The sequence below is a fragment of the Zalophus californianus genome, chromosome 5 (genome assembly GCF_009762305.2).
Source record: "Zalophus californianus isolate mZalCal1 chromosome 5, mZalCal1.pri.v2, whole genome shotgun sequence".
Taxonomy (NCBI): Eukaryota; Metazoa; Chordata; class Mammalia; order Carnivora; family Otariidae; genus Zalophus; species Zalophus californianus.
The window spans coordinates 49,550,214-49,575,253 of NC_045599.1; the positions used below are offsets into that span (position 1 = coordinate 49,550,214).

At 35.6% G+C, this 25,040-nt stretch overlaps 1 protein-coding gene and 1 non-coding gene across 4 annotated transcripts in view; both read right to left on the minus strand.

Moving 5' to 3' along the window:
- Positions 1-621: 621 nt before the first annotated feature.
- The window catches only part of TRIM23 (tripartite motif containing 23), a 32,481-nt gene continuing 8,062 nt past the window's right edge, over positions 622-25,040 (minus strand). Inside the window, exons 4-11 of one of the 3 annotated variants that reach the window (XM_027604628.2) lie at positions 23,122-23,400; positions 21,938-22,120; positions 18,567-18,782; positions 14,192-14,326; positions 10,724-10,853; positions 10,086-10,196; positions 4,832-4,956; positions 622-2,889 (exon numbers count right to left, since the gene is read on the minus strand). In XM_027604628.2, coding sequence (XP_027460429.1) covers positions 2,710-2,889; positions 4,832-4,956; positions 10,086-10,196; positions 10,724-10,853; positions 14,192-14,326; positions 18,567-18,782; positions 21,938-22,120; positions 23,122-23,400 — 1,359 coding nt within the window. In that variant the 3' untranslated portion in view covers positions 622-2,709. The remainder of the gene's footprint in view (positions 2,890-4,831; positions 4,957-10,085; positions 10,197-10,723; positions 10,854-14,191; positions 14,327-18,566; positions 18,783-21,937; positions 22,121-23,121; positions 23,401-25,040) is intronic. The other 2 variants (XM_027604631.2, XM_027604630.2) reach the window with 2 other exon arrangements.
- On the minus strand, positions 19,821-19,930 carry LOC113930026. The gene has a single exon (XR_003522407.1). It is a non-coding gene; the product is annotated as a U6 spliceosomal RNA (small nuclear RNA).

The window sequence follows — 25,040 nt, forward strand, 5'->3', positions numbered from 1 at the left end:
CCCCATTTTGCCAAACAGTTCTTTTGCTTGAGTGAAAAATCCTATTTGATGAACGAATTTTTCCATTTCATGTCATAAATTTAACATAATCAGTACACCTAAAAACACATTGCCAGATGTCCTTTTTTTAAAAGCGTGTTTTAAATTATTAGCAGGATACCATCTGATACTCATTCATCCTCTTCATTCATTACTTTAAAAAAGTATAACTGTCTTCTTCCCTATTACTACTTTGCAAATTCAAAGGTATCTCAATACTACAGAAAATGTCTCTTTTAGCAATAATAGTTTATAGGCTACACCTAAGTTTTCTCAGACATTTTCAAAAATAGTACTTAAAATTTAAAAAACGAGTTTCACTTTGTTTAATGAAAAATTTTAGTTCTATCAAAACATTAGCTAGAATATTAAGTGCGGCTTACACTGTAAATACAGAGTAAGTTATTTCTAAATCTTTAATAAACTACAACTCAAATTTGACATGCAAGTCAACCCCTACCCCATTTTGTTTTCTTTCTCTTAACCACAGCACAAATACAACTTTCTTAATTGGTTACTAGTTATACTAGTAGATGGTACACGAAACAGAATTTTTAGAATAATGATAGGACTTCTTTAAAATGATTTTAACATTTTATTGCTGTCTATATGTAATGCAAATAATGGCTTCTGGTGATGATAAAGCATTCCAGAATTACAGACCAAGGCTACATACTTGTAAAACCTGCTTTACATAAACCATACAGTATATTTAGGCTTAATACAGAAATTGAGAGCTAGGAGGCAAATCCTAATAGACTGGATTTAAAACATCTCTCTCATTATTAAGTTTGACATTTCCCAGAGGGAACTAGCAAAATCTTAACTAATGATTAGTGAAAGAATACCACCACAAATAGTAATAAGAGCCTGAGAAAAATATTTCTTAAAAAAAGAAATCACACACAAACACTATTATGTACATTATAATCAGGTCTAAGCACAATTTTTACATTGTGTTTAGTAATATGCTAAGAATGTGAATTACAAAGTTTAGCAAAATTGGTGAAATGAACTTAATAATTTACAAGGAAAACAAGTTTACATGTTAGTGTTAGACTTTTTTTTTTTCCAATTACCTAGTAGAGAAAACAGGTCAAGGGCTCACAAGCAAATGTTAACATGTTTTTTATTTTTCACAGTTATTGTAATTATTAAATAATTTAATTCATAAGTGTTACTTATATGCACAAATTACACTTGTAACAGCATGACTTTTACTTGAAAAATAAAGGATGAACTATTTACTTATTTACATACTGCCCATAATATTGATGGACTTCCTTTTAATGCTTTGTTTTCTAAAAGTTTTTGTTTATTTTAAACAAACAAAAGTACAAACAAAAGAACCAAAACAGTGCCACCTAAGAGGGACATCTCCTAGCAGTTCAACTAATAAGACTCAGGATTATTCAGCTTCATCCTAAAGGGTGAAGAGCATATTAAAAAAAAAATAAAACCTAATCTAGCTATGTTTAAATATAAATCGTACTGCCATGAGTATCCTTAAAAAATGAAAAACAGTAAAAAGCACAGAATTTTTAAACTTTTACAACACTGCATAATAAATGTGACGTAAACTTTCTGAACATTTCCTTCCTTAACTTCTCAAGGCCTTACCATGAAGAGCCTTAATAATGTCTTATTGTCAAGACAAATGTACTTATATTTTTGGGAAAGCATTTAAAGTAACTGATTCTCCACTGCTTAAATGACTTTTCTTAAGGTAAATGTAGTTTTCTACTTAGATCTCTTTTATGTAAGCCAACCCTCGTTCTATGTGTAACTTACATTTTACCTATAATCGTTCCCACTAAGGATGTGGTATTTTAAAAAGAAACTCTACTTTATACCTGTTGAAAATAGAAGGACCAATTTAGAGCTGTGACCTAGGAGATAATACATCCAGATTCAACCCTGGAAATGGGTCTTTCATAAGTGAAGATTAACTACAACATAACTGACTTTCACAGTTTTACTATTAATTGTTCTTCAGTTTAATACTAATCTGGCAGTCATACCTAATTAGATAACATTTCATCTGACTCACTGGGTTTTATACAAAAGGGCTTAGAGAAAATTTCAATAAAACATTATAAAATATTAATTTTCTGTAGCTTATAGTTCTTAGCATTAAAGGTATTCTGTTATACTGAACAAAGAAGTAAATTAATCCTATTTCTCCAAGATGCAGTCTGGATTCTATTTCATTAACTCACTGCTGTTTTGCTACAAATACTGCCAAAATCCAGTGAAAGGGCAAGATAAAGAAGCAGCTATGATTCACCTGCTTCCCACAGAGGTTCCATTAGGCATTCAGAAGTTGGTTATTCCTTTTTCATTGAAAGAATAAACCTTCACCTTACCCTTTCTCTGACTACTTCTTTGCCAACATACGGGTCACACATAATGTGAAAAACTTAAATAAAAACGTATGTTTTTTAAAAATGTATATTCAAGTCCCTATTTAATACAATTTAATTTGCTCAAATATTTAAATTTTACTAGAGTAATTTTTTAAAAAGCAATATTGTACTGAATTCCCCAACCAAGATCCCTTTTAAATATATATCCTGAATAAACTATCTTTGAGATGTAGAATTTCTTACAACATATTATGTGCAAAATAACTCTTAACCACAAAACTTTAAATAATTTCTGCATTTAAAATCAAGCAACATCCAATACTCCAGCAGCCACAAGTTGCCTTGAGAGCCAATCTAACCCCTCATATAGTCCCATGCCACTTCGAGCATCACAGCCCTGAATATACCAGCTACGGCCACAGCACAATTTATGCAGACTGAGAAGTTCAGTGATTTCTTCCACTGACAGAGCTCCAGCAACATCCTGAAAGACAGATACATATCAGACATTTTTTTATAATCAGCCCATCAAAATTACCATTTATAAAGAATTCTGTTGGTACCATTCTAAAAGAAACCTCAAGTTAAAACCTAGATTCACCCTTCAGTAATTATTTTGCGATTAATAAGTATAGAGAAAAGTACGGTTGTGATTAAGATCATTTATAATATAGTCTGTAAGAATAACCTTCAGTGAAATCAATATAGGTGATGAAACCTGAGCAAAAGATACTGCCTGAGTCATAAGGCATCAACTTAAAAGAAAAAGGTTAACACGTGTATCACAAAAATGGCTTATACATAGAATTTATATAATGAACAGTTATTAAACTCCCACTCCAAATACCTGAGCACCCCTACTTCCTAGAAGCAACCACCAATTATTATTTCTTATATATCTGTCCAGATAATTTCCATGCACATTCATGCAAATAAACACAAACAGAAACATACTTTAGCTTTTTTTTTTATTTTTTACTTAATACATCTTAAAGATAGTTATCTTTCCATTATCTGGACAAGAAGAACTTCTACATTATTTTTAACATCTGAACTGCATTCCAGGGTGTGGATGCAACATAATTTTCTTAACCAGTCATATATTTAATATTTAGATTGAGGTTCTGTTTATGTGCTATTACAAACACATACATATACATATGTAACATTTTTAATTACATTCATTTGCAACATTATCTGCAGGATAACCTTAGGATATTTGTATGCAGAATACATTGCTAGAGGTAGAACTGTGGAGTACAAGGGTATATGCATCTAAAATTTCGATATGTATGGTACTGTCAAATTGCCCTCCAAGAAAATGTCTCTGTTTAATAATCACACCAATAGTATGTGTGAGTCTGAAGATTATGAAACATTTTTATCTTTAACAATTTACGTGGAAAATGATATTTCACTTTGCCTTATCTGTGTCTTTTTCAGTAAGTAAAGCAGTGTATTTGCCCTTAGTGGTTTTTTATTAAGAGGGAAATCCTTTATTCTTCATCCTACCCTTCCCTTTAATGACATATTAGCCCCTCTACTGCACTGAAAAGCATTCTCATCCTCCTAGAAGCATAGGCTCAAGATCTAGGAATATGTAGCTTCTCCCTATCCTTTATCCTCCCCACTTGGACACCAAATTCTAACAAATCTACCTTCATAAACTCTTTTCAATCTACTTCCACCCTTCTATTCCTTTAATTCAGGATCTTGTTAACTCTCACTTGAATTACTACAGCAATTTACTGTATCTGCCTGTCTCTAGTCCCTTCCCCTGACTAATTCTATATCCTACCCCCAAATTACAGTCTTAAAACACAGATATGAGTCCAAAAACCTTTTGATGGTTTTCCTTTGTCAGAATAAAACCTAAATTTCTCAGTCTAGACCTCATCTGTTATTCTAGATTTTCTTCATCCTCTACTTGCCCCTCACATATAGATCTGCCGATGCTCCCTTTAAACACTCATGCTTTTATTTTCTCTGCCTACAGTGTTCTTTCTTTCACATACTAACTCAAAGTCCCATCCATAATTTCAACTCATATCATAATTTCAACTCAAATCCCACTTTTTACACATCTTTTACAAGATGCCACCTTTAGAACTATTCTAATTTTCCAAGACACGTTGTTACTATTATTGAAGTTACTTACCAGTTTTCTATGTATTACAATCTCATATACAGTCACTTACATGTTTTCAAACATATAAGAGTTTCTGGTAAGCATCAACCACCTTATTTCTTTCTATATACTTCAAGGTACCAAGTAGAGAACTTTCTATATATACTGTATTTAAAATACACGGCACAAACTTCATAAGTATCTACTGAATTATCAGTTTTGAAATGACCTTATGTTACCTAATGACAAAGGATGCACAAAACTACTAAATAAGTATTCTGAAATACAAACGGGTTACCTGTTTGTTAGCAAAAATCAGGAGCAAAGCATCTCGGAGTTCTTTTTCCGTTAACAACTTTGCAAGTTCACTATGTGCTTCACTAACTCTGTCTCTATGACTGCTATCAACAACAAATACAACAGCTACCAAAAAAAAAAAAATAGAATTAGTCATTTTAACTTTCAGTAAATGGACCAAATATTTTAATGCTCTCATTATTTTATTATGGTTAGTCTACTATCTACTGTTTTTCACAGAAACACTGCCTACTGTAAGAGCATCTAGAAATACTTAACAGTATGACTTCAAGTAGTTCACCTAACTTTTCGGCTCTCTTCATTTCCCAATCTATAACAGGATTTACAACACTTGTTCTACCAAACACAAAGTGCTGTATATATGAATTAATATTTTTCTTAATTAATGAGAATATACCTCTCATGACTTCCATAATCATGCTACTTGTTCCTTTTTTTGTAAGTTTTTATTTTAATTACCCGATGCTCATCTTGACAAGTGCACTCCTTAATCCCCATCACTTTTTTCACCTGTCTCCCCATATAACTCCCCTATGGTAACCATCAGTTTGTTCTCTATAGTTAAGAGTCTGTTTCTGGATTTCTCTCTTTTTTTCCCCTTTGCTCATTTGTTTCTTAAATTACACATGAGTGAAGCCATATGGTCTTTGTCTTTCTCTGACTTATTTCACTTAACATTATACTCTCTAGCTCCATCCATGCTAATGCAAATGGCAAGATTTCATTCTTTTTTATGGCTGAGTAATATGCCATTATACATACACACACACACACACACAAACTTCTTTACCCATTCATCAATCAATGGACACTCCAGCTGTTTCCATAATTTGGCTATTGTAGATAATGCTGCTATAAACATCAGGGTGCATGTATCCCTTTGAATTAATGTTTCTGTATTCTTTGAGTAAATACCTAGTAGTCCAATTGCTGGATCATAGGGTAGTTCTAATCTTAACTTTTTGAGGAAGCTCCATACTGTTTTCCAGAGTGGCTGCACCAGTTGGCATTCCCATCAACACTGGAAAAGGGTTCCTTTTTCTCCACATCCTCACCAAAACCTGTCATTTCTTATGCTGTTGACTTTATTCTGGCTGGTGTGAGATGATATCTCACTGCAGTTTTGATTTGCATCTCCCTGATGGTAAGTGATGATGAGCATCTTTTCATATGTCTGTTGGCCATCTGGATGTCTTCTTTGAAGAAATGTCTATTCATGTCTTCTGCCCATTTTTTAATTGGATTATTTGGTTTTTGGATCTTAAGTTGTGTAAGTTCTTTATGTATTTTGGATACTACCCCTTTATTGGATATGTCATTTGCAAGTATCTTTTCCCATTCCATAGGTTGCCTTTTAGGTTTGTTGATTGTTTCCTTCACTGTGTAGAAGCTTTTTATTTTATGTAGTCCCAGTAGTTCATTTTTCCTTTTGTTTCACTTGCTCCAAGGCACCTATCTAGAAAAAAGCTGCTAGGCCAATTCCAGAGAAATTATTACCTGTGCTCTTTTCTAGGATTTTTATGGCTGCAGGTCTAGCACTTAGGTCTTCAATTTATTTTGAATTTATTTTCATGTACTGTGTAAGAAAGTGGTCCAGTTTTCCCAATACCATTTGTTGAAGAGACTGTCTTTCTCCAATTGGATATTCTTTCCTGCTTTATCAAAGATTAATTGACCATATAATTGTGGGTTTATTTCTGGGTTTTCCATTCTGTTCTACTGATCTGTATGTCTATTTTTGTGCCAGTAACCATACTGTTTAGATTACTACAGCTTTGTAATTTAACTTAGAAGTCCAGAATTGTGATGCTTCCAGCTTTGCTTTTCTTTTTCAAGATTCCTTTGGCTATTCATGGTCTTTTTAGGATTGTTTGTTCTAGCTCTGTTGAAAAATGCTGTTGGTATTTTGATAGGAATTGCATTAAATGTGTAGACTGCTTTGGGTAGTACAGACATTTTAACAATATTTGTTCTTTCATTTTTTTTAAAGTTTCTTTTTTAGGACTTTATTATTCATTTGAGACAGAGAGAGCATAAACAGGGGAGAGGCAGGGGGAGAAACAGAAGCAGACTCCCCACTTAGCTGAGAGCCTGATGTGAGCCACGATCCCAAGACCTGAAGATCATGACCTGAGCCGAAGGCAGATGCTCAATCATCTGAACCACCCAGGCGCCCCATATTTGTTCTTTCAATCCATGAGCATGGAATGTTTCCATTTCTTTGTGTCATCTTAAATTTGTTTCATCGGTGTTTTATAGATTTCAGAGTACAGGTCTTTTATCTCTTTGGTTAGGTTTATACCAAGGTATCTTATTATTTTGGGTGCAATTGTAAATGGGATTATTAACTTCTCTTTCAGCTGCTTCACTTTTGGTGTATAGAAATGCAGAATTCTGTAAATTTATTTTGTATCCTATGACTTTACTGACTTCATTTATCTGTTCTAACAGTTTTTGGTGGAGTCTTTCAGGCTTTACACACACACACACACACACACACACACACACACACACACACACACAGTCTCATGTCATCTGCAAATAGTGAAAGTTTTACTTCCCCTTGCTAATTTGGATGCCTTTTCTTTTTTTGTCTGATTGCTGTGGCTAGCCCTTCCAGGACTCTGTTGAATTAAAGTGGTGAGAGTGGACATCCTTGTCTTGTTCCTGACCTTAGGGGAAAGGCTCTCAGTTTTTCCCCATTGAGGATGATGTTAGCTGTGGGTTTTTCATAGATGGTTTTTATTATGTTGAGGTATGGTCCCTCTATACCTACTTTGTTGAGAATTTTTATCATAAACAGATGTTGTACTTTGTTAAATGCTTTTTTTTTTTGCATCTATTGAAATGATCATATAGTTCTTATCCTTTCTCTTATCGATGTGATATATCATGTTGATTGATTGGCAAATACTGAGACACACTTGCAGCCCAGGAATAAATCCTACTTGGTCATGGTGAATGATTTTTTTTTTATATTGTTGGATTCGGTTTACTGGTATTTTATTGAAGATTTTTGTATCTTTGTTCAGATTGGCCTGTAGTTCTCTTTTTTGTGTATCTGTCTGGTTTTGATATCAGGGCAATGCTGGCCTCATGGAATGAATTTGGAAATTTTCCTTCCTTTTCTATTTTTTAGAATAGTTGAGAAGAATAGCTATTAATTCTTCTTTAAATGTTTGGTAGAGTTCACCTGTGAAGCCACCTGATCCTGGACTTTTGTTGGTTGGGAGTTTTGGGTTTTTTTTAAAGATTTTATTTATTTGAGAGAGCACGAGCAGTGGGGAGGGGCAGAGGGAGAAGGAAAAGTAGACTACCCATTGAGCGGGGAGCTGGTGCAGGGCTAGATCCCAGGACCCCTAGATCATGACCTGCGCCGAAGGGAGACACTTAACTGACTGAGCCACCCAGGCACCCCTGTTTCTTGGGAGTTCTTTGATTACTGATTCAATTGCTTTGCTGGTAATCAGACTGTTCAAATTTTCTATTTCTTCTTGTTTCAGCTTTAGTAGTTTATGCTAGGAATTTATCCATTTCTTCTAGGTTGTCCAATTTGTTGGCATATAGTTTTTCATAATATTCTGTTTGTATTTCTGTGGTTTTTTGTTGTTACTTCTTTTCTCTCATTGGTGATTTTATTTGGTTCCTTTCCCTTTCTTTCTTTATAAGTCTGGTTTATCAATTTTATTGATTTTTTTTTTCAAAGAACCAGCTCCTGATTTCATTGTTCTGTTCTATTATTTTTTTTTTTTTAGTTTCTATATTATTTATTTCTGCTCTAATCTTATTATTTCTTTCCTTCTACTGGTTTTGGGCTGTGTTTGTTTGTTCTCTTCCTAGCTCCTTTAGGTATGAGGTTAAGTTATTTGAGATTTTTCTTGCTTCTTGAGGTAGGCCTGTATTGCTATTAAGTACCCTCTTAGAACAGCTTTTGCTGCGTCCCAAAGGTTTTGAACCACTGTGTTTTCATTTTCATTTGTTTCCATGTACTTTTTGATTTCTTCTTTGATTTTTCAAAATGACCCATTCATTGTTTAGTAGCATGTTATTTAACCCCCACGTATTTGTGGTGTTTCCATATTTTTTCCTGTGGAGGACTCTAGTTTCACAGCTCTGTGGTCAGAAAAGATGCATTGAGGGGCTCCTGGATGGCTCAGTTGATTAGGTGTCTGACTCTTGATTTCAGCTCAGGTCATGATCTCAGGGTCATGAGGTCAAGCACCACATGGGGCTCTGCAGGGAATCTGCTTGAGATTTTCTCTTTCTGTCTCCCTCTCCTTCTGCCCCTCCCCAACTCACACTAAGTAAATAAATCTCTTAAAAGAAAAAAAAAGTAAAGAAAAGATGCATTGATCTTTTTTTAATTTGTTGAGGCTTCTTTTGTGGCCTGCGATGCTACTTGTTCTCTGATTACTACTTCCTTTGCCAAAAAATAATCTAAATAAATCACCATCTTTATCTCTCCAAAGTATTCTCTCTAGGTGCCTAGCACAGCACTTTCCACATATACTGTACTCAAAATACATAGCAGAAACTTCACAAGTATCTACTGAATTAATGCTCTTTTGAAATCTTTCTAGCTACCTTATGGTAGCTAAACATCTCAACTTTTCAACCATTCCTCACGTTCAAAATCCCATTTTTTTCCCTATTAATCACTGTATCAAAATCCTAATGTAAAAATAATTATCTAGTTTCTCTGCTAGGTGGAAAGTATGATGATATACGAAACACGTGGCATGAACATAAATTTCATGTTGGATATAGACAAAAGCATAGAATGGGGCCTAAATATAAAGTAATAAATAAATGCTAGGTGGAATGTGTGATAAAACACAGTTTGGCCAAAGCAAACCACTGCAGGTACTTTTGGAGCTACTGAGAGATTATAATGAGATAAATATTTTACTGTATTGAAGAGAGCAGCAGAAACATACACCAAGAATTCTACCCTTCATCACAATATTGCCAGTGATCACACTCATATGAATAGTAACAATGTACTTTAACTGTTAAGAGCAGCAAGCGGTATGTACTCTTAACTGCCTAGATATAAAAGGTAAGTATGGTTTTAAGCTATAATTATGATTTCTTCATGAAATAAACCAAAGTACATATCCCAGTCTTCCCACCTTAACGTTTTTAATAAAATAAGCTTCACTAGTTAAATCAATTCCACAGAAAACTGGCATCCTAAAATTCTGAAAAATTAAGATATCATTTTTCACTCTTACCTTGGGTATTGAGGTAATAATGTTTCCACAATGGTCTTAATTTGTGTTTTCCACCTACATCCCAAATAGTGAACTTTAGATTTTTATATTCTACAGTTTCCACATTAAAACCTGTTTTTTCAAAAAAAAAAATTACTTTAATACTGAACTTATATTTATAATGAGTAACACACCAAACACAGGTGACCCACTGTTTAGAATTGTGAAAATAAATTAATTATCTTCATACAGCAATATCTACTGCTGCCCAACCAACTCCACTCCTAATAAACCTATATGGGGAATATATACTTTTAACAGCTATTAGCCCTCGAAACCTCCACCAGGATCCTAATATCCTGAAACTCAAATACCTAACAGTTCTGCACCACTACCACTCTCTCCCCCTAACCTTCACCAATCCTTTAATCCTTCAACTGTCCCACCAACACTGTTCCTTCTTAATATCCCACCATCCACATTTCAATCCCACAGCCCTGAACCTTGCATTTTTTCTCAGACATGTTAGTGTCTTAGAGCCAGTGAAAAGCCCACCACAATGCCATACTGGCATAAAATAAGACCCCCAAGATCTCAGCTGTAAGCTAGGGTTTGTCTATAAAACATCCATTAAAGTAAAAAGCAGTACTCATACTTACCAATTGTTGGAATAGGCTGCATGAATTCATCCTGTTTTAACTTAAACAAAATAGTAGTTTTTCCAGCACCATCTAATCCTAACGTAACAACTCGAATTTCCATTTTTGGTCCAATGTGAACTCTATTGTCCTGTAATTTTTAAAAATTTAAATCTTATTTTGATATGGAGTTAAAATATATTAGCATTTATACTTTTATTTATAATACCTTTGTTAATTATTTCATCTCCTACACATTCCTCTGATTCCATGGACAAATACCAACCCGTCTTATTATAATTTTGTGGCATAAATCTATTCCTTAGATTTACAAACAAACGTTAAATAACCTATAAGCCTGTGGTAACAGGTATAAATGTACAAAGATGTAATTTGTGACATTAATAACAAAGTATGGGGGGTGGAGCTATAAAAAAATAGAGGGTTTATACGCAAAAGAAGTTAAATTGTTATCACCTCCCAATAGAATGTTATAAAAAGATGTTCTTTGTGATAGCAATGGTAAACACACAAAAATCCATAGAATATACACAAAAGGAAATGAGTAGGGAATCAAACCATGACACTATAAAAAATCACTGAGACACAGAAGAAGGCAGTAAGACAAAAGGAAAGACAAAAAAGCTATAAGACATACAAAAAACAATAAACAGAATGGTAATAACAAGTCCTTACCTATTAATAATTACTTGAAATATAAATGGGTTTAATTCCCCAATGAAAAGACACAGTTTGACTAAATGGAAAAAAAAAACAAGATCTAACAATATGCTGTCTATAAGAGACTCACTTCATATTTAAGGATACAAGAAGGCTGAAAGTGAAGGAAAAGAAAAAGATATTCCATGCAAAACATACTCAAAAAAGAGCAGGGGTGGCTATCCTAGAATGAGACAAAATAAACTTTAAATCAGAAACTGTTATAAGAGACAAAAGTTCATTATATATTGATAAAAGGGTAGATTTACAAATAACATATAACGATTACAAATATTTGGAATTTTTTTTAAGATTTTATTTATTTATTTGACAGAGAGAGACAATAAGAGAGTGAACGCAAGAGTGGGAGAGGGAGAAGCAGGCTTCCCACTGAGCAGGGGCTCGATCCCAGGACCCTGGATCATGACCTGAGCCAAAGGCAAACGCTTAATGACTCAGCCACCCAGGCGCCTCTGCATTTTAAATATATGGATAAAAATTCGAAAATGAGACCCAAAACTATAAAACTCTTAGAAGAAAACACAGTGCAAAATCTTCATGACAATGGATTTGGCAGTGATTTTTTTTTTATATCACTCCAAAAACACAGCTGACAAAAACAAAAGTAGACAAATGGGACCATATCAATTTTAATCTTTTGTGAATCAAAGGACACTATCAACAAAGTGAAGAAGCAACCTACAAAATGGGACAAAGTATTTGCAAATCATATATCTAAAAATGGATTCCCTTCCAGAATATATAAAGAACTCCTACAGCTCAATGAAATAAAAAATCAAATAACTCAGTTAAAAAACAGGCAAAGGACTTGTACAAAATTTCTCCAAAGAAGATACAAACTGGCCAATAAACATATGAAATGAGGCTCAACTTCATTAATCTTCAGAGAAATGCAAACCAAAACCACAATGACACCTATCAGGACGGCTACTATCTAAAACAAACAAACAAAAATTAACATGTGTTGATGAAAATGTGGATAAACTGAAACCCTTGTGCACTGTTGGTGGGAATTAAAATATGGTACAACCACTATGAAAAACAACGTAACATTTCCTCAAAAAAATAAAAATAGAACTACCATATCCAGTAATCTCACTTCTGGATGTATATCCAAAAGAAATGAAAGGTCTCAGAGAGATATGTGTACATCCATGTTCACAGGTACACTATTCATAATAGCCAAGATGTGGAAGTAACCCAAATGTCCATCAATGGATGAATGTATAAACAAAATGTGGTATATACAAACAAGGCAGTATAATTTAGCCTTAAAACAGAAGAAAATTTGGCACATGCCACAACATGGGTGAACTCTGAGGATATACTAATTGAAATCAGCCAGTCATAAAAAGACAAATACTGACTATATGGGCTCCACTTATACGAGGTATTTAGAATACTCAAATTCAAAGAAACAGAAAGTAGAATGGTAGTTACCAGGAGGTGATGAGAGAGGGGGAAAGGGGACTTATTGTTTATATGGTATGGAAGTTCAGTTTTTCAAAATGCAAAATTCCTGGAGGTATACTGAATGTGAATATACTTAACAATACTGAACGATACAATTAAAAATGGTTAAGATCAGGGGTACCTAGGTGCTTAGTCAGTTAAGTATCCAACTCTTTGATTTCAGCTCAGGTCATGATCTGAGGGTCATGAGATCAAGCCCTGCATCAGGCTCCCTCCATGCTGAGCATGGAGGCTGCTTGAGATTTTCTCTCTCCCTCTGCTCCTCCCCTCCCTCAATGTTCACTTTCTCTTTCCAAAAAAGGTTAAGATGGTAACTTTTATGTTTTTACCACACACACACAAAAATGTGATATATCTGCACAAAAAAGTGCCCTGAAGCTGTAAAAAAAAAAACAGAAAATGTCACTGAATACTGCTATGGAGTAATCTCCACAATGTACACTTATGTGAAAAGAACATAGTGAAGAAGTGTGTAATGTTTTCTACCTTTAAATGTGATGAATGTACATACAAATATATAAATAAATGTATTTCTCTATATTTTTTTAAATGAATAAAACTAAGAAAAAATTCTTGATGGTTTTCTATGGAGAAAGGAGGAAAAGTGCGGAGGGGTTAGGGATGGAAGCTGAACTTCTCTAAATGAATCCTGCTTTTGTAGATTTGACTCTGGACCATGTGAATGTTTCACAGAATTATAAAATAAGATTAAGTTCTAAAAAAAAAACAGACCCTAAAAAGGGAAAAAAAATGAAAACAAATGAACCTTTTAAATTAGGGGCAATTCACTTTAAAAGAGACCAAAATACATCAACTAAGTACAGGCCTTATTTGGTTGGGTTTTGTTGCCAGAAACAAAAAAAATCTCTTAGCCATCTGGGAAATTTGAGTAACTAACTGGATAATGGAAATATTAGAGATTCATTATTAAATTTTTTAGGGTATGTTTTTAAAACAGTCCTTACCTTTTACAAATACACACAACAATATTTCATAGATGAAATGATATGCTGGGATTTGTTCCAAAATAACCTGAGAGACTGCAGGTAGAAAGGGGAATGGGGAAAGGATCGATGAAATAAAGTTTTTAATTGTTAAAGTGGGTGACAGGTACATGGAGATTCATTACACCACTTTCTATTTTCCACTGATAAAAGTTTTTTTCAAAAAAAACCTATGAATTTCTTAGTTGTCTCTTCAAGCTGATTATCACAGAATGTAAAACAATTATGATTTATAAGAAGTCATACTTAAAAATGAAGTACTATACATTACCTTTGTAAAAGTGACAGGGATACTGGCATCCAACTGAATGTGATCTGCAACCTCTGTAAACTGCTGTTGCTGTTTTTGCAATGTTTCCAGTAACCTTGTAATTTCCTGTTTTGCCAAAACAACTCTACAATCATCCTAGAAAAGAGAATATAGTTTTCCGGTAAACTTGCTATTTGCTCTCTCTCTCGCTTGCTCTCTCTCTCAAATAAATAAATAAAGCTTTTTTAAAAAAGAGCCCTTCAATTGTAGAACGGATAAATTGTGGTATATTCAGAAAGGCAACACTATACCACAATGAGAACGAGCCACAGTTATACGTGATGATATAAATTTCACAAACATGTCGAGTAAAAGAAGAAATGACAAGAAGACTTCATACTGTATGATTCCATTTTTATTAATTACCAAAAGAGACAAAAATTAGATATGCGTTAGAAGTCAGGGTAGTAGTTTATCCTCAGAGGGGAAGGCAGGTGGTTATGAGAAGGGAGTCTGAGGGGTTTCTAGGGGTGCTGATAATGTTCTGTTACTTCATCTGGGTGCTAGTTACACAGGTATGCCCAGTCTGAAAATTGAGCCGGATGAACACTTATGCACACTCTATGTCCTTTGTACTTTTTTTAAAAAAATCTAATATATATGTGTAATGGTTTTTAAAAAATTGACCTAAGGTCAAATTGAAAAGCCTCCCTTGCCCTCTAGATCTCCAGACTCTCTTCAAAGTCAAGCACTTTCTAGTTTCTCAAATATTAATCCAGAGATATTCTACACACATACCAATATATTCTTCCTAAGACAGAGATCTCCTAACAGTACGTAAGTCCCATGAGAGCAGCAGTGTTTACAGTTTTTGCTCACTGTTGCATATTTACATTAGTTGGTTATGAACTAATAAACTTTGCTTATTATTTGTATGTTGTTCCAGGGGCTCAGAACAAAACCCCTGCAATTCTTGCCTTCTACTCTCTCATGCCCCACATACAAACAAGTCCTACTGGCTATCCAGAATCTGGACACTTCTCCCTCCTACTAGCCAAGCCACTATTCTCTCTCATGGGGAATTCTACAACAGCCTCCAAACTCCTTCTTTCCTTTAACTCCTTCCCTCCATCTTGGCCCTCCTTCAATCTGTTTTTTACACATCAAAGTCATCTTTTTAAGTAAGATCAAGTCATTCTTGTCAAAATTTCACAATGGCTTCTCCATTTCGATCAGTAAAACCTGAAGTCCTTCCAGTGACCCACAAAGCCTTCCTTACAGATAATTCCCTATTACTTCCAGATTTCAGCTTCTATTACCATTTCCTTTACTTACTCTGTTTCACCCACAGTGGCTTCTTTTGCTGTTCTTCAAATACACCAGGCAGACGGCCCTAGGGTTTCTGCTCTCATCATTTCCTCAGCCGGAGTGTTCTTCCCCCCATGACAGCGCGAACAAATCCCTTCACCTTCTTCCTTTTTGAGGCTTTGCTGAAATCTCACCTTTTCTTAATGATGCTTACCCTCACCATTTAATAATGCAGTCTGCTGGACCCTCATTTTTTTTGTCCTTAGTTCTTACCACTTTTTAACATGCTATATAATTTACTTATTTAGATATGGTTATGGTTTATTGTCTATCTTCTCCTTGCTAGAATGCTAATTCCACAAGATTATAGCTTTTTGTATGTTTTGTTTACCAAGATAGTCCATGTATCTAGAATGTACCTGGCACATGATAGGCACTCAAAACATATTTGCTAAATTAATAGACAAATCCTCACCACTTAGTATCATGCCTTGGACTTAGATGATGCATCATTTTTTTGGAGGGAAGGATGATTAAGCTTTGTTCTCAAAATTGGTAATAAATGTGTGATGTTCTATCCATTCCTCTGTTTAATTATCTCTGTGGCAGGAACTTTTAAGAGGACACCTGGGTGGCTCAATCAGTTGAACATCTGTCTTCAGCTCAGCCAGAATCAAGCCCCATGTCAGGCTCCCTGCTCGGCAGGGAGTCTGCTTCTCCCTCTCCCCCTGCTCTTTCTTTCATTCTCTCTCTCCCAAATAAATAAATAAAATCTTAAAAAAAAAAAAAAAAGTACATTGGTTGGGGTTACGGTTCTATGGCCATAAATCAAAGCAAAAGTTTGGGCACCTGCCTGGCTCAGCTGGAAGAGCATGTAACTCTTGATCTGAGGGTTGTGAGTTCGAGCCCCATGATGGGTGTAAAGATTACTTAAATAAATAAAACTTAAGTTGATATGAATAATGACTGTAATACCCTAATTTCATTTGCATTAACACAGTGAGATATCATATCATTAACAATTAGCAATCACTCTGATGAAATGCTTCAGAAACTCTAAAATACCTCTAAATATTTCAGTAACTATGAGCATACTTTTTAACATAATAAATATAAAAACACTTTGAAGTATTCAAGCAAATGAGATCTAGACATAATCCATTTCTGATTTTGCTGTGTAGCTTGATTACCCATCATGAGCCAAACAAGTATTTATTAAGCTCTTTCTATCCAGATACAAAGATAAACAAGATGCATCCGGTCAAACATCTAGAAGGATAAACAATGCCTATTATATCATTCAGGTTCAAATCAGGAGAGAATAACCATACCAGTTATGTGAGCAGAAAGAATTTAATATGAAGAACTGTTAACTGGGTGTAGTTACTAACTAGGTAACTGAAAGGGTAAAAAGAACTCTGAGGTATCATGGGGAAAGCAACTGTAAGAAACAGCTATCACTCCCAGGGCTGGGGGAATAAAAGGCACATGCTAGAATAATTAAAACTTAGAAACTTACAGGAAGGCCCCCATGAAGCCTAAACTCACGTCTCTAAGGAAAGTGGTCTCCTCATGTGAGCAGTAAAATTCACAGGAACCCCAAGCAAATGGGAACCCCAAGGAAACCACCCTTACCTTCCAGCCTTCTTCTCATGTCTCCTATTAGTGGAGCCTAGACTAACAAGAAGCCAGCTGGTAAAACACATTATGTGGTTTGTGGAGTTCCAGTCCCAAAAATCACAGAGCAGAGGAAAGAAGACTAGGACTGAAGCTCAAAGACAACTTAATAAATGGCATGTGATAAGGGCTAACCAACAGTTCAAGGCTGTTGTGTTTATAGCCTGGCCACACTCATATATAAGTCTAATCAGGTATTTAAGAGAAAAAGCTCTACTGATTTTGTAGTAAGTTTAGCTCTACAATGATTTGCAATCAACACAATTACTAGTAATATGTCAATCAAGATGAGATACACTACAGCTTACTGGGAATTCCTAGGGCAATACCCTTACATCACCCGCTCATGAGAGCAGATCCAAACAGAAATGAGTAAGACTGACATTTTTTGGCAAAATAACCTTAAATCTAATTTATTTTAAAAGCATATCATTTGAAAAACTGGGTAAACAAATTGCTTATGATACCTCAACCATCAAAAAACATAGGATGGGGCGCCTGGGTGGCTCGGTCTGTTAAGCATCTGCCTTCAGCTCAAGTCAAGATCTCAGGGTCCTGGGATCAAGCTGGCATTGGGCTCCCGGCTCAGCGGGGAGCCTGCTTCTCCCTCTCCCTCTCCCTCTGCCCCTCCACCCCGCTCATGCTCGCTCTCACACACTCTCTCTCTCAAATAAATAAAATCTTAAAAAAAAAACAACAAAACATAGGATTACCATGACATCAAAGTCAAGAACCAGTGAATTAGAGCAGAGATAGGTAGTACATGCTAGAGGGGCACCCAAGAAAAAACAGCAAGGAAGAGACAGTTTTAAAGAATAGCAAACAGGGTGCCTGGGTGGCTCAGTTGGTTAGGTGACTGCCTTCGGCTCAGGTCATGATCCCGGAGTCCCGGGATCGAGTCCCGCATCAGGCTCCCTGCTCAGCGGGGAGTCTGCTTCTCCCTCTGACCCTCTTCCCTCTCGTGCTCTCTATCTCTCATTCTCTCTCTCTCTCAAATAAATAAATAAAATCTTTAAAAAAAAATAAAGAATAGCAAACATTTGAGCTAGACTTTGAAGAAGGATTTCCACTATCAGAAAAGGGAGATATAAGCCCCCCAAGCAGAGAGAATAGTGCATGCTTAGCAAAGGAGAGTTAAAGGGCTTGGCATGAGTGAAGAACGACAAGATGTTAAAAAGCTTCTAGAACCTGTGGTTTTATGGTGTGGGGGGCACATGAAGGAGAGGACACTGATACTACTGGTGGAGCAATTCAAGGTTAGAGACCATGTCCTAAGCACAATGTTAATGCATACAGTAACATATAGTAATAATAAAATATTTACCAATAAAACAGACTAATGGTAATTATCTGCTTAACCTTATAAACCCTCCTTCTTAAAGTATGTACTAACCATGTTTAATCTACCTACCTGTTGCAACGTCTTTTCACAATGGAGACATGCTGTTGAAACCTGGGACAATAAAATAGTCATATCTTCTTGTTGCTGCCTGAGCCAAATCAGTTTTTCTCGAACATGAGCATCAACAACACTTAGAGCCATTTCTTCTTGACGACACAAAGTTTCATGTAGATCAGAAAAATAAGCTCGGACACATGACCGGGCATTCTCTGCAGTACCTGGCACCTAAGGAAATTAAAATTAGTTTAAAACAACCTTAAACATAACAAAGATTTTATATGTGAATTAATGAAATTTTAAATACTGTCTATATCCTTAAAAATTCCAAAATTGCTATCTCAACACTTGATCTTTCTCCTTAACCACAGCCTTTGGATATCCAACTGTAAGTGACATCTGAAGCAAAATGGAATACCCACTCTCCTGTCTCTCTCACGGCCAAACCTAGTTTCCTCCATCTCAGTAACTGGCAATGCCATCTTCCATGTTGTGCAAGCTAAAAAAAACTGGAGTCGCCCTTAATACTTCTCTTTCATATTCCATAACTAGTCCCTCAGAAAATTCTGACTTCAAAGTATATCCAAAATCTGATAAAGCTTCATCTCCTCCACCTCTACCAACCTGATCTATGACATTATCATCTCTCACCTGATTATAACAGTCTTCTAATTGGTCTCACTAGATCTACTCCTGCCCTCTACAGCGTATTCTCCACCCAGTAGCCAGACCGATCCTTTAAAATGTTAAGTCAAAAACAATTATTCTTTTGCCCAAAATTCTCCAATGGTGTCCCATTCCACTCAGAGTAAATGCCAAAATCCTTTTATGTGGGGTGTTCAAGGACAGAAGCCCTGAGAAAGGAACATCTGAAGATCTGAAGAAGCTAAGTGAGGAAACCACATCAGTATCTTGAAGAAGAGCATTCCTGACAGAAAGAATAGCAAGTACCCAATAAGACCCTTTCTGATCTCAACTCCTGCTACACTCTCTCTGTCATCCTACTCTAGCTGCATTTAGTCTCCCCACAGTTGTTTTGTTTGTTTTTATTGAAGTATAGTTGACATACAATGTTATATTAGTTCCAGGTGTACAACATAGTGATCTGACAATTCTACACACTACTCAGTGCTCACCACAATAAGTATAGTCACCATCTGTCACCATACAACCTTATTACAGTATCACTGACTATATTCCTTCCTATGCTGTACTTTTCATTTCTGTGACTTATTTATAACGGGAAGTCTGTACCTCTTAATCCCTAAAAATATGGAACACTTCGTAAATTTGCAAATCATCCTTACACAGGCGCCATGCTAATGACTTTTGCTGTATCATTCCAATTTTAGTATATGTGCTCCTGAAGTGACCACTCCACAGTTTCTTAAGTGCATCAGGCACCTCAGGGCCTCTGCACTTGCTCTTCTCTCTGCCTGGAATGCTCTTCCCCCAAATATTAGCATGGGTCTCATTCTCATCTGCTTTACCTCTTTGCTCAATGTTCCTTTTTCAGGAAGTCTGTCCACGAACACCCCATATAAAAGCGTACTCTCCCTTTCTCTTGTTTTTCTCCAAAGCATCTAATATACTTTTGCCATAAGTACTGACCCTTTTCCCATATTAGAATACAAACTGCAAAGGCAGAACTTTTTGACTTTTACAGCAGTATCTCCTTAGCTAGAACAATGCTAAAAGAGCGTCTAGCTCTTGTATGTGTTCAGTAAATATTCACTGAACAAAATATTTCCACTCTAGCACAAAATGTCCAATAGAGCCTTCTGTGATAATGGATACATTCTGTATCTGTGTGGTCTAATATGGTAGCCACTAGCTATACGTACTTGAATATACTTGAAATGCAGCTAGTGAAACTGAAAAACCAAATTTTGTATTTTATTTGATTTTTAAATAATTTAAACTTAAATAGCCATATGTGGGTAATGGCTACTATATTTGACAAGGCAGTACTAGTATTATTCCCCAATGACTTAGCTTTAAATTTGTTTGATTACCAAAGCAAAACATTGCATTATTGTATGTCCCTGTATATTCCATCTGAAAATACTTCTTTCTCCTCCACAATTCAATTTTTTTAAATTTTTTTTTAAATTTTATTTATTTATTTGAGAGAGACAGAGATAGCGAGAGAGAGCACAAGCGGGGAGGAGAGGGAGAAGCAGGCCTCCAGCCGAGGAGGGAGCCCGATGCGGGGCTTGATCCCAGGACCCTGGGATCATGACCCAAGGCGAAGGCAGACGCCTAACTGACTGAGCCACCCAGGCATCCCCACAATTCAATTTTAAAAAAGCAAGCCCATAACTACCCCCTTAGTTCCTTCCTTCTCTTTACAGCTAAACTTCTTAAAAGTTAAACACACTCACTTCCCAACACCCACTTACTCTTCAATTCACTGGAGGATATCTTCCTTATTATTTCACAGACATAATACATTCAGTATCTTAATTAAACTTATTACCTTGGTCCCATTATCCCTCCCAAAATTCTTCCTCCTCCCCCATTAATGCATGATATTACCATCCATTCACTCGGGCAAGAAAGAAATCCAGGCATCATGCCTGACCCTTCAAGTTACTTACGTAATCAATACTATCAATCACTAAGACCTACCTATTCTACTACTCTAAAATCTCAAGCCCATCTACCTCTCTCCATTCTCACTACTGTAGTATTATAGGCCATAAACATCTCTCAACCAGATAATTTCAGCAACCTATTAATAGGTTTTCCTGCTTCCAATTCATTTTCTACATTGAAAAGCTACCTTTCTTAATGCAAATCTGATTATTTTATTCCTACACTAATTTTTCAATTGCTCATCACTGCCCTTGGGATAAAGTCTAAACTCTTTAACATAGCTAACAAGATCCTGCATGATTTGGCCCTTAACTCTTCAGCATTTTTTTCTTGTCATGCTCCATGCAATACTCAAAGATCCAACTGTAGTGAATTGAGTTGTTTCAATAATGTGTCCAATTCTCACTACCAGGCATTTAACCTGTGCTTCCCTCAGTGGGACAATTCACTCTCGAGCCCACTCTTCTCCCTGACTAAATTTCTTCAAATCTCAATTTAATATCTTGTATTCTGGGAAGCTTTCCCTGACTCAGCTAAATTAACGCCCCTCTTATGCAATGCTAAGGCATCCTATACTTCCCCACAAAATAAAGTTACCACACTTAAAACTGGCTTTCTTCTACGATGGATTATAAATTCCATGAAGACAAAGCCTTTTTTAAAAACTTATTTTCAGTCACTAGTGCAGTACTAGCACAGTATAATTGCTCAATAAATATAAAAAGATGAAAAGGTTAGAAGTAAAAAGGGTAAGAATGTAAAGAGAGAAGAAAAGAATTCCATACATGTTCTGTGTGGGCCATTCCAATTCCATCTTCCACTATTTGTTCTCCTCCTTCAATGTGCTGAACGATTCCAACTAATTTTCTGGAATAATCTGAAATTTCCTCAGTGAAGGTCCGTATGCAGTGAGCCATATCTAAAATTGATGCTCGGATCTGGTTAGCTTCTGGTTCCAATACTGAATGCTAAAGTGCAACAAAATTACAGAAAAGAACTCACAGTATTGACTAATGATATAAAATGCTATTTAAATCACTCCAATGATAAAAAAAAAAGGCATCAGCCACAAGTAGCTTTTATAACACATTTACAAAAAGCACAAGAAAATAAATACTAATTTACTTTCACCCCAAAACTATTTATCCTCCAAAGAAATAATTTAGAATTTGGGAGTCCATTTATTGCTTAATAACAGTCCAAGATGGGGTACCTGGGTGGCTCAGTTGGTTAAGCATTCAACTCTTGATTTCAGCTCAAGTTGTGATCTCAGGGTTGTGAGATCCAGCACCCCCAACAGGCTCCACACTGGGCATGGAGCCTGCTTAAGATTCTCTCTCTCCCCTGGGGCACCTGGGTGGCAGAGTCCGTTAAACCTCTGACTCTTGGTTTCAGCTCAGGTTGTGATTTCAGGGTCGTAGGATCAAGCCCTGCGTCAAGCCCCACGTGAAGCCCTGCATCTGGCTCCATGCTCAGCACAGAGTCTCCTAAAGTTTCTCTCTCCCTCTTCCTCTCTGCCCCTCCCCCTAACACGTTCTCTTTCTCTAAAATAAATAAACCTTAAAAAAAAGATATTCTCTCTCTCCCTCTCCCCCCGTCACCCTCCTTCTCTCCCTCCCTCTAAAAAAAAAAATCCACGAGACTCACTATAATTTCACCATAAACAGCAGTTCATCAATAGACATAAATATTGTCAACACAATCCAGTGCATTATGAAAACATGTGCACAAAGAAATTTTGTTTCCTATTGGAAAGCTATTTTTCAGTGAAGAAAGAATGATAAGGCCTCTCTGAAATTTTTGTTAGGATATTCAAAAATTAAATCTCTCATTTATTTTCATGCCAAGCTCAACTCATTCATTACTGAACTCTTCTTCAATTCCTACTTGTCGTAAAGAACCAAATCAATGGAAACAAATGGTAGGTTGGTAAACTAGGTAGAGTCATCCAGTCTAATTATATTCATACCTTGTGACCTTGATGTTTTCCATATTCTTTGCAGACACAGCACATAAGTGGGCTAGTTTGACAGCCTTCTTCCAGGCAAACAAACTCAATGGCATGTACCTGATGCTGAGAGCACATGGTTTTCTCATGAGGTTTATCAGCTAGAGGCACCCGTCTGTGTTTTGCTAATGTCTTTGTAGAATGAGTAACTTGAGAACACTCTGAGCACAAATGAGTTGCACATACAGTGCAATATACAGATGCAACGTGAGCTTCATCTTCATCACAACGAATGATGCTCTGATAAACAAGAAATTAATGTCTTCAAACTGAACCTCAATCATTATACATGACAAATTTTAAAATATAAAAGCCCATAATCTTTTTTTAACTGACCAAGCTTTACATATGAAAATATGCTGGTAATTAAGTAAAAAGGTCATTTATGACTCATCTAAGAAAGTATTCATTTCTATAGGTAAGTGAGAAGCTATTTCCAAAATTGATTATTAATATGTGCTATGAATTTGAGGCCAAAAATAAAACTGTTCTCATAGGTTCACAGTCAGTGTAAAGGTATCTTCCATGAAAGCCCCTCATTTAAAAAAAAAAAAAAAAGAAAGCCCCTCATTTTATATAAAAGAAACTGAACAATACAGGCTAGAAATCTTTTTTTTAAGACTAAAAAAACTGATAACAAATACATCCCCACTTGCTTAAATTTTTTTTAAGATTTTATTTTTCAGTAATGTCTACACCCAATGTGGAGCTTGAACTAACAACCCTGAGGTCAAGAGTCCCATGCTCTACTGACTGAGACAGCCAGGTGCCCTGCGCCCCTCCTTCCCCCCAACGCTGCTTTAAATATTATTTATCATGGTGATGTATAGAAAAAAGAGAAATGCAAATGCTATTTTGAGAAGCAGGTGTATGCACAAGAATCAGCTGCAAAGTTTTTAAAAACATAGATGCCCAGACTCTAACCTAGGAAATACTTATTCCAATAGATTGTAGAAGCTTGAGCTGTGTATTTTTTTCTAAAACTCCACAGGTGAGTTCACTGCACAATCCTGGGTGAAAAAGCACTGATTTAAGCAAATAAAAAATAAACAAATAAAACCTATGTTATATATAAGCTTTTAAATATTATTTCTAATTTTCATGAGTTACTGAAAAGCACCCAGTTTGAAAACCTTTATATGTCAGATAATCAAGAATGTTTTGAAACTTATGCTGAATATTAAAAGGCCATAAATGGAAAGGGAGCAATCTGGAATAAATTGTTCCAGAAATAAAAATTAGAAAACACATCAATGGTGTTATTAAATATCACATTAAACTAAAAAAAGAACCCAAAGTTAAACATTTTTTATTTGCAATTATGAGAAACAGGTACATGTAAAATTAAAAATTCATTTCGTTTTCCAGACATGACAAATAATTTATAAGGTCAACATTAGACAATATTCTAATGTCTTTTGAAAGATAAAAGATATAGCACATGAAAGAACTACAAAAATTTTAGAAAACAGTGCTCCCTGCAACTGTATGGTCAACCAATCTTCAACAAAGCAGGAAAGAATATCCAATGGAAAAAACACAGTCTCTTCAACAAATGGTGTTGGGAAAACTGGATAGCAACATGCAGAAGAATGAAACTGGACCACTTTCTTACACCACATACAAAAATAAATTCAAAATGCATTAAAGACCTAAATGTGAGACAGGAAACCATCAAAATCCTAGAAAAGAACACTGGCAGCAACCTCTGGAACCTCAGCCACAGCAACTTGTTGCTAGACACATCTCCAGAGGCAAGAGAAACAAAAGAAAAACTGATAAAAAGCTTCTGCACAGCAAACAATCAACAAAATTAAAAGGCAACTGACAGAATGGGAGAAGATATGTACAAATGACATATCAGATAAAGGGCTAGTATC